The sequence below is a fragment of the Dermacentor silvarum genome, chromosome 3 (assembly GCF_013339745.2).
Source record: "Dermacentor silvarum isolate Dsil-2018 chromosome 3, BIME_Dsil_1.4, whole genome shotgun sequence".
NCBI classification, from domain to species: domain Eukaryota; kingdom Metazoa; phylum Arthropoda; class Arachnida; order Ixodida; family Ixodidae; genus Dermacentor; species Dermacentor silvarum.
The window spans coordinates 188022673-188031924 of NC_051156.1; the positions used below are offsets into that span (position 1 = coordinate 188022673).

The following is a 9252-nucleotide window of genomic DNA, read 5'->3' on the forward strand; positions in this document are numbered from 1 at the left end:
CGAAACACCAGTGTGCTACATAGCCGCCCGGGCGAAGATTTTCCGAAAATTATGTAAGGATTCCTTTCACTACGTTCTATTCTTTTTTCAGTATCCCCCACACACGACCGGCCGGTCCCTGCGATAACGTGGGCGGAGGAATACCATCGGAACATAATCGGTACGTGTATTCCTCTCGCGCCCTTCCTCACCTTAGCACGTCCGACTCGTGCTATAACTACGTCTCTTCTCCAGTCCAGCACCGCAGTGTTGGAGGTGGCTGCCGCCTTCTGTCGCCGACGCGGCAGCAGGCAGAGCCCGGGCGAGGGATCGATAAATGCGCAAAGCTGCCACAGCACTGGCACCGAGACTGCACTGACGGCGGAGGAGAGAGCCTGTTCGAAGCCAGCCTTCCCTCCCGCCACAGAACATCTCGCCGTCCCCCCTCGTCTGCTGCGCCGGGTACCGCCGCTTTCGCGCACTACAATGTGCTAACACAAGAACAGCAAACGACCGCTCAACGGTTCCTGCCGCTTACTTCTGCTAACCTCGCGCTATCGGGCCAGAAGACCCGAGAATCGCGCTACCGCGGCGTCTAAAGGCGCCAAGGTCGTTCCTGCGGCCTTCGAGCCGCGTTCCTCCCTCACCGCATCTACATTGCGAAGAGAGAGACGGAACGGCAATGGGGGGTGGGAGGGAAGGGCTTTAGCCTAACCGTGGCGCAGCGCGCGAGCTTAACTTCCGCGCTGGCGCGACACGCTTCAGTGAATGGCGTGCGTGACTTTCTTGCTTTTCTGCTGGCCGCTCAAAATGTGCGAGTGCGAATCGCACCATCCCGATCGCGATCTATGAATAACGTCCGTTTCGCATCGACGTCGGGAGAGATGGGAAAGCTTCACGGGACGATCGCGTCGCATTCGCGAAGGGGGTTCGGCGAACAAAAAAAAAAGAGCCGGCGAGCTCCGAAACTGGCACGCTCCATCTTCGCGGTAGCCTAGCCGCCGCGGTGCGCGCTGCCATGTCTGTCGGGCCACTTTGGGTTTCACCAAGCCGTCGTCAATGCGTCGACTCGCTATGCCGCTCCGGTATCATAAATGCTCGTCGTTCCTCAAGGAAGGGCGACAAGACTCTGCTTAGGCGCCAAAGGCAGTTTGACAAATCTGCACTAAGGGAAGGCGAAACCGACAGTCCGCGCAGCATGCAAACTAATTTCTCTCCCTTCTTTCTCTCTTTTGACATTCGGCAAAAGGTGCCGACTGCGCGCGATGGCCTGACGTGAAAGTGAACGTTGCTGCCTTTCCCAGGTGTTCTCTGTTTGTAGGACTCTCTCGTTCCATGAGATTGCGCTAGTTATGTGTGATGTTGCAACCAAACGGTTTAGCGAAGACCGCAGCCACATTACACCTGAAGCGGCGATAATAAACACAAACCACTAGCTGCGTTTGTAATCGGCGTGGCAGGGATCGGACGGCTGGGGTGCGCGTAGCGCATGCTGGTTTGGCTGCATGTCGAGGTACTAGCGAAATCGCCGTAATGCGCAGCCCCACTGCTGCGAAGTTTGATATCGCGGCCCGAGGGCCACCAACCCGCACAGCGGAAGAAGGCGTGCGGAAACAGTGAGACTCACCTGTTTCCGCTTGGCGGCGTCGGGGAACTTGTCCTTGAACTGTCGCAGCAGCGCGCGCATGGCGTCGGCGTCCTCGAGCGGCTCGCGGTCATCCAGGAGAAGGTAGTTCCGCCAGCGACCGGAGTCGAAGCCCCAGTGGCAGGTGCGCCTCTCGCGCGACCCGTGGCCGTGGCACACAAAGCGGCGCGGCGAGTAGAGCAGGCCGCACTCGCGGCACCGCACCATGGCCGCCTCCAGCCAGAGCACACCGGAGGCGCCGCCGAAGCACTCGTGGTACACCGGCACCACCACCATGGGTCCCGGGTTGTTCAAATCCGCGGGCGCCGGCGTACCGGCGTGAAGCAGCGCCGCGCACAGTCGCTCGGCGTCCGACTTGGTGATGAGGCCGCAGCTGGGCGCACTCGTCGGGATCACGCCGGCCCGCTTGAGCACGTCCAGCTGCTCGGGGTTGCATCGCAGGCAGAAGATGTGCAGTTCGTCGCACACGCTGTTGATCTGAGGCAGCGACAGGTCCGTGAGCACCGTGTTGAGGATCTGCGGCAGGCACAGCCGCTGCTCGCCGCCCACGGTGAAGCAGGAGATGGTGTTCCACTCGAGCTGCGTCTCGTCGCGCTCGCTGCCCTGCGCCTGGTCGGGCGGCGTGAGCAGCGGCGGTTGTTGGATCGCCGGCAGAGCGGGCGCCTCGAGCGGCTCGTCTTCGTCGGCGAGGCCGCCCGGGTCGGCGGCGGCCGAGGCCGCCATGAGCGCGGGCGGACCCTGCAGGCTCGACACGGCCGACGCCTGGTAGCTCTTGAGCACTCGCTTCAGGTGCGGGGTGCAACCGCCGCCGCCGCCCCCGCTGGCCGGGGGCGCCGACGTCTGTGCGGTGGTGGTCGTCGTCGACGAGGCCATGGCCGCTGCACCTCCGGCGCCGCCGCGGCGGTCATGGAGAGCCCGCATCCAGCGCCGGGAGTTCGGGCCGCGCAGCGGCGGCAGCAGCAGCAGCCCTCACACACACCACCGCCACGCTCATCGCCGTCCGTCTGCTGCGTTGAAGGCTGCTTGCCCGCGCCGCCGCCACCTCCGGGGATAGCGCTGCAGTCGCGGCTCTTCCGTCGGGCGCGCGCAGCCCCCTCCGCCCGCGCGCCTCCGGTCGGCTGCTGCCACAACCTACTTGTTTGCGGCAATGCTGCAACGCGAACTGCTTCCAAAAAGACGATGTAGCCTGGCCAGTATCCGTGCACAAAAACGTCGAAGAAGCACTTTACACAATTCCAGCGGTCTCAAGGCTGATGCACTTTCCGCAACGCTACAACAATGCAGAAGACGAACGTAAGAGCCGAGAAGCACTGTGGCGCGGTCGTTCTGTCGTCGCACTAGCGAAATCCAATGGTCAGAAAGTTCGTTTCACACTCACTGTGTCGCAGTATATCCGCAAGGAAATTATTCCACGCACGCATAAGGTTCCAGTGTATCCGTGTCCGACGCGTTCGGAAAGAGTCGACCGCAGGCGCACGGACGGGTGCCTGCCGGCCGTGCTGCAGCAGCGGTTCTTGTTTACGTCGCCTAGCAGACGGCGGCGGCAGCACTTCTCGAGAGGAGGTAGAGGAGGTCCGACGAGTAGCAGCCGCCGCGCCACCAGCCGACGGCAGCAGCAGCCGCGCGCAACATGAATATACAATCAGCAACGATCGCGACGAGAAAAGAGAAGAACGTTGTAAAGAACGAGGGGGGAGGACAGTGGGTAGCTCTACGTCAGAGAAAACACCCAGGCAAAGCGAAACTCCGCAATTAAAAAAAAAAAAAAAAAGACAGAGAGAAGTCGGCGCGCGCGGTGAAAAACGCAAAAGCTAAACACAAGACCCGTTCGCGCCATCCGCGCGGCAGCGGCGGCGGAGGAAAGAGGCGGGCTGTTCCCTCGAGCCCCCGACACCCCCCTCCGTTCCCTCCAGAGTGTTCGTTGTGCTTTCCTTTGGTGTTTATTTGCCGCAGCCCACCCCCCTCCTCTTCGTCCCGCTTGCGGCAGTGTAGGCTCCCTACGTGTCCTCTCCCTCTCCCCGTCGGCGGCGGCGGCGGCGCACAGACGCCAGACTGCGCTGCCGTGTTTTGTCTGGCTGCCAAAGCGAGCAGGCCCAGTGCAGATATGCGTCACGGCCACGTGGGTCTTGACGTCACCACCGGCGCGCCGCCGCCGCCGCCGCCGCGCTCGCTTGCGCCGCCGCTTCCTCTCTCGCCTGCCTAGACAGACGCACAGACGTACGACCTTCAGAGCGGCCCCGCCTGCGTTCCCCCGGCCGCAGCCCCCCCTCCCTAGCCGCCGGCGCTCGCTATGCAGCCGTTCGCTAGCGCTCGCCGTTCGCTAGACGCCGCATCTGCCGGCGCACCCTTCTCCGCCGGTTGCTGCGACTGCTACGAACGACGACGGTGAAGACCTCCTCGCGCCGCCAGCAGCGCGCCCGCCTCTGCCTTTTTATCGCTATTCCTCTTCCTGGCTAGTGCTAGCCGCCGCCGTGGCCTCTGGCTGGCCAGCGCTTTTCCCGGCGCTGTTTTTTTTTTTATTCAGCGCGCGCGCGAGCGCCTTCTCTTGTCTTTCCTGCCACGCTCCCGGAAGCTTCTCGTTCGTCGCTGGCGCTCGTTTTCGGACGCGCGCTCGCGAGACCGTGCGGTATCTTTCTTGGCTGTCTGCTGCGGAGGTGGGCGAGAAAGAAGGGGTGAGGAAGACCCGTGCGGTGAAGCGCTGCAGCGCGCTGCTGCAAAGCACGTCACCGCCCCGGGTCGACGGTAGTAGTAGCGCGAGGAGCAGTATTAATGGGCTCCCGGTAAGGAGGGTACCGGAAACAGCCGAGACGAATAGACTTTGGGGAAATCCCCCAGTGCTGGCAGTGTGTGGAGCAGAGGCTGCTGCTGCTGCGAGGCAGTGAACTGCTCAAGTCGAGAGCCCTGTCGCAGTGAACTGGAGAGAGACCGGTCGTTTTGCCGAAACACTGAAGAAAGCGTCGCAGGGCCGCTGTTTCGTTTTCTTGCACTTTTCGCCTCGCTCTTACTTGTTTCCTTTAATGGAGAGAATGTCGAACCCAGAAAATGTAGCAGAAATACTTCAGTGTACCTCCATATCCCCGCGCGCATAAAGTACTCTGTTGCCTTGACCTAAACCGGAGCATTCCAGCTTCTGGGGTGCGTGGCCATGTGACCGCGGTTGCGCAAGCTCGTACTTATGAAACTTTTGGATCAAAGGCGCATCGTTTTGGATAAAGGAGAAACTACCTGTGAAAAGTGAACGTACTGTCTCCATACATCGCAACGTGTTTTGCAAATATACTGCAGTCGCAGAACCTTCCGGTGCATACAACTAACTGACACGTTTATACAAAGGCTACCGAGCTTCCGCACTAGTTCTATTCACTCAAGGTGAATCTTCGATTTGGATTCAGTTCTGGCCATGTCGTGATGATTTAGTTCCAACAAAAGCCACCAGCTCGGCATATGCTGAGTGGGCTTTCGCTTCTTTTCGCTTGTTCATATTTTGCGGGAGTGTGGGTTAATAAAAAAAAAAAAGAGGGTGCGGGGGGGGGGGGGGGGGGGATTTGAGGCAGGATGGTGATTTTACTGATATCAGCCGCAGCCGTAGGAATTATGCACAATAACCTCCGATATGATCGTGAGTTAACAAAATTTCTCTTCTAATCGCTGTCTTTAGGGAGAATGTTGTAATTACAGGATGGAAGCCAGCCAGTACTCAAAGCATAACCGTCTGGTAGAAATTTTGTATCTTGTACCATCTTCGATAAATAAGCACTGAAAACCTGCATTGCGAAATGTATTGCGCTGTGCCAGTTAACAGTTCTCAGTACTGACTTTTCCGACAGGAAACACATTAAGTAGAACAGCGGCGTATTTTAAGGCACACTTTGAGTTCATATTTCTCGCAACTGGTGCTATAGGCCCGAATTTTTAACGAAAATTAATGTTTTGTGTATTAACTGACTGCAATTCTGTGTTCAGAAAAGAAATTGTTTCAGCAAACGATTGCACGAACTTTGCGAACCACGATGACAAGACAGCACTATTAGGACGATACAGTTCCAGCCACCGTGTACTATACAAGTGGCTTGTGTTGACAAAAATATTCGATTTGACGTGCTCTATATAAACGTTGCTTACTTCGACTGACAAAGACGAACTATGCAATTTCAACACGCCCCCTAAGTTTTTAATTAAAGACCTACGTTTTAGAAGACAGTGAATAAGGCGGAGGTGTCAGCTGTTCGTGCCCAGTGCCTGTGCTTGGCATGAAGCTCTCGTCGGAGAAAAAGTGCTACCCACCTCCGGATTGGCGGGACATAATGAAATCCGTCTCCTGACGGCCGGATGGGGGGAAGGTGACGGGAGAAATAGAACGAAGGTGTTAAAAGAGGGGACGCATGCTTGGTGAAGATCGTCGACAACTACATGTAATATAAACTTGTATGTAACCGTCTTGGGTGTCGGGCCCAGCCCCACGTCCTCTCACTCCTTCTGCGGAATGGACACCACAAACCCTCGGAGCCCCCAGTCGCAACAGTACGCAAAGGTCCCTTAGAGTACCCAAAGCCGCTTGAGTACGCGAAATCTAAAACTCCCTAATAGTGAGTTTTAGAAACATGGGACCCAAAGTTAGGCGACACGTACTTTCGTTCAGGCGTACCAAAGAAGGCAAGGTGCCTACAAAGGAGCTCGGTACCCAAGCTTGGAAAGGTACCCAAGCGGCTTCGGGTGCCCCCAAGATCGCTTGGGAGCACTATTAACCAAGCTATTTCGATTAGGCAGTTTTAGAAATAGTAGATCCAAAGTTCGGGGACGCAATTCATCGATCGTACAAAAAGCGCAGTGCGCGCATACACCAACGTATCGGTTTTGGCGTACGCAATGTCGCTCGGGTACACTAGTTCTAAACCTGGCGCCTAGTCTCTAGAGTTCAGTAATCAGGGTGGCTGGTGTACCTGGCTAGAACCGAATATGTGTCGTGTGAATCTGCCGCGTTACAGACAAGCTTTAGTGACAGGGCCGGGAGCTCCGCGGCACCACAGAAAGCCAACCAACTACAGGCGGCTTCCGCGAAGCTTATTAAGTGAGGGTTAATTTGCCCACAGGCTGAACAATTTCACACAAGTCTAACAGTAACTTGCCTGCTTAGTGGTCGAGTGACCACTTGCGAGAAACTTTCTGTAACTGGATAACTCACTGTCATCCAGTGCTCACTTTTGCTAGCATGTGATAACTGTACTATATATACGTATGTATATGTACCTTCCTTCTGCCGCGGCAGTAGCGTATGTGACTATCTTGCGTTAACGTCCCCAAATGTCTTATGAGTGAACAGAACACTGAACTTAATGTCTTTTACAAGAGTAACAGTAACCCGCTATAATCATTCTCACGGCGCGCATTTCTTCCTTCGATGATCCGCTTTCGACGCTTGAGCTAACCTCTGGGGACCCGGTCATAGTTCAGGCGTTGCACAGAAGGACGCATGCCGTCTCTCTCTTTCTCTCTCTTTCGTTTTTTGCCCTACACCTGTCGGTTCGTTCTCTCATCTAAAGCTTTCTGGAAAGACCGACTGACTGCCACGTTATTGCCAGGACTAATTGCCTTCTTATTCTTGACCAGCCATTCCTGCACACCGGCGGCCAGACAGACATGGCATCCGAGTAGCTATTCCGGCCTTTGACCTCTGAAACTGACATGGGCCAGGGAGACAGGAGGGGCTGGTGGTGACCTCTGTACCGGTGAAGGGCAGCTTTTCAGTACGAAGCCACAGTTGAGACTGGAGGCGTTTGAGGTGAAAGGCCTGAGCATAGAATCAGGCTACGACCAGACGTACCGTACCTAACACGACGACGTTGTCATGACAGTGCAGCAACCAGTTGGACACCGGCAAACAGGTTCCGGCAATTTGCAAAGAGGCATTCATTCAAACGACCTCGTGTCATGGCAGTGCGTCAACGTGTGTAGGCGGTTGCAGGGAGGTGAGCAGCAACCAGTTGGACACCGCCAAAAGGGTTTCGGCAGTTTGCAAAGTCATTCAAACGACCTCGTGGTGCCTATCTCTCCCGTCGAGGACCTGTGTGCCTTTGTCTTTTTCCTACACTCTCGGGGTGACAAGAGGCTGTCTCACTTGCTGAGGGATTCCTCTTTCACGCTTCGATGATGGTGACGATTTATTGGCATCCCCTTTGAAACGAGGCGGTGACAAATAGTCGCCTAGCCTGCCTGAGTCAATCAGGTATATGCCATACATGCTTTTCATTCTAGCCTTTTGCTGTAGATCAAATTAATCTTTTTATGACAGCTTTACGTTAGCATTATTGTTGTACTCCACGCACTCTCCGGGCACTATCTATCTATCTATCTATCTATCTATCTATCTATCTATCTATCTATCTATCTATCTATCTATCTATCTATCTATCTATCTATCTATCTATCTATCTATCTATCTATCTATCTATCTATCTATCTATCTATCTTGTATGCCAACTTGGGTAACAACTGTGTATGTGCCATTGGTGTGAGTTGGTATATTCGATGAACCTCTTTGACGACAACTTGGGCATCTCAGTAGGTATGCGCCGCTCTACGATGACGAAAAGTATCTCTTAAATTTCTCCGGTGCTGAGCGCAATCCAACCGACGTCATAATGTTTCCTCGAGGACAGCAATCCGCCGGATTCGCAGGCTGTGCCACAAATGCACAGTGTATAGTGCCGCCTTTGATGTAACGCCTTTCACGCCAAGGCTTTAGAGAGTGGGTCCTGGAAGCACGTGCCTCTCTTTGATGAAACTCTCGCCAACCTGGGCCGGTATTTTTGTAGCGATGCTTTTCCGATGATAATGCCTTTTCGCGCTTGGTAAGTGGTCAGTGCGACAGTCCGCTCACGTTATCAACGGGATCAGCCGGCCGTGAGTGGTGGATGATAAGACAGTCGGGTACAACTTAAGAACACAGGAGAGGCCCCGCCCAGATGACCGAAGCGCAGCAGCGGATTTCCTCCGCGACTAAAGAAATAGTCCCGCTGACGCGACTCGCCCCAGTCTCGGAGGCGACGCGCGGAATTCTCGGCAGCGCCACTAGGTGGAGCAGCGTGTTTAGAAAGAAGCGCGACAGAGGAGCCTGGCTGCCAGAAGGCGCATTTTTCAGCGATCGCACGCAACGGCTCTCCATGCATTTCGGAGGCCACGCACAGTCTTGTGTACGTTGTGTGGCTATATTGATTCAATGCTAAACGCATTGCCACCGACAGTCATCTTGAGATGCGTTCTGCCGATTTATTTTTTGTTCTGGGCCCATATATTACGTTACGATTGTTCGTAAGAGAAAATTTCATTCAATCCTGATGCTGAAGATATATATTTAGCGAAGGCGGCCGGCCAATGGCTAAGAGCACATACGAACCAAAAAGCTCTGTGAATTTGGCCTCCGTAGATTTTTACTCTTGTGATCGTGGTCCCCTGTACAATTAGCTCAGTTATGCAGGTATTTCGGAGGCTGAGTATCAATCACGAGTTTTCGTTTTGGGCCAGGTTATTGATGACAGACCGTTGTCAGAACTAATCATTTTGTAATACTGACCACATAAAGACGTCGCAGCGGAGGGTTACGTATCAATTGTTACCATTCTTGAGGACAA

General features: G+C 55.1%; 1 protein-coding gene across 2 annotated transcripts in view; it reads right to left on the reverse strand.

The window, feature by feature from the left end:
* Positions 1–3298, reverse strand: part of LOC119446273 (ski oncogene) — a 132166-nt gene extending 128868 nt beyond the window's left edge. For both annotated transcript variants that reach the window (XR_007466132.1, XM_037710659.2), the window contains exon 1: positions 1607–3298. Coding sequence is in view for 1 of the 2 variants with exons in the window: in XM_037710659.2 (XP_037566587.1) it covers positions 1607–2545 (939 nt within the window). In the remaining variant the exon portion in view is untranslated. The remainder of the gene's footprint in view (positions 1–1606) is intronic.
* Between the last annotated feature and the right edge of the window lie 5954 nt (positions 3299–9252).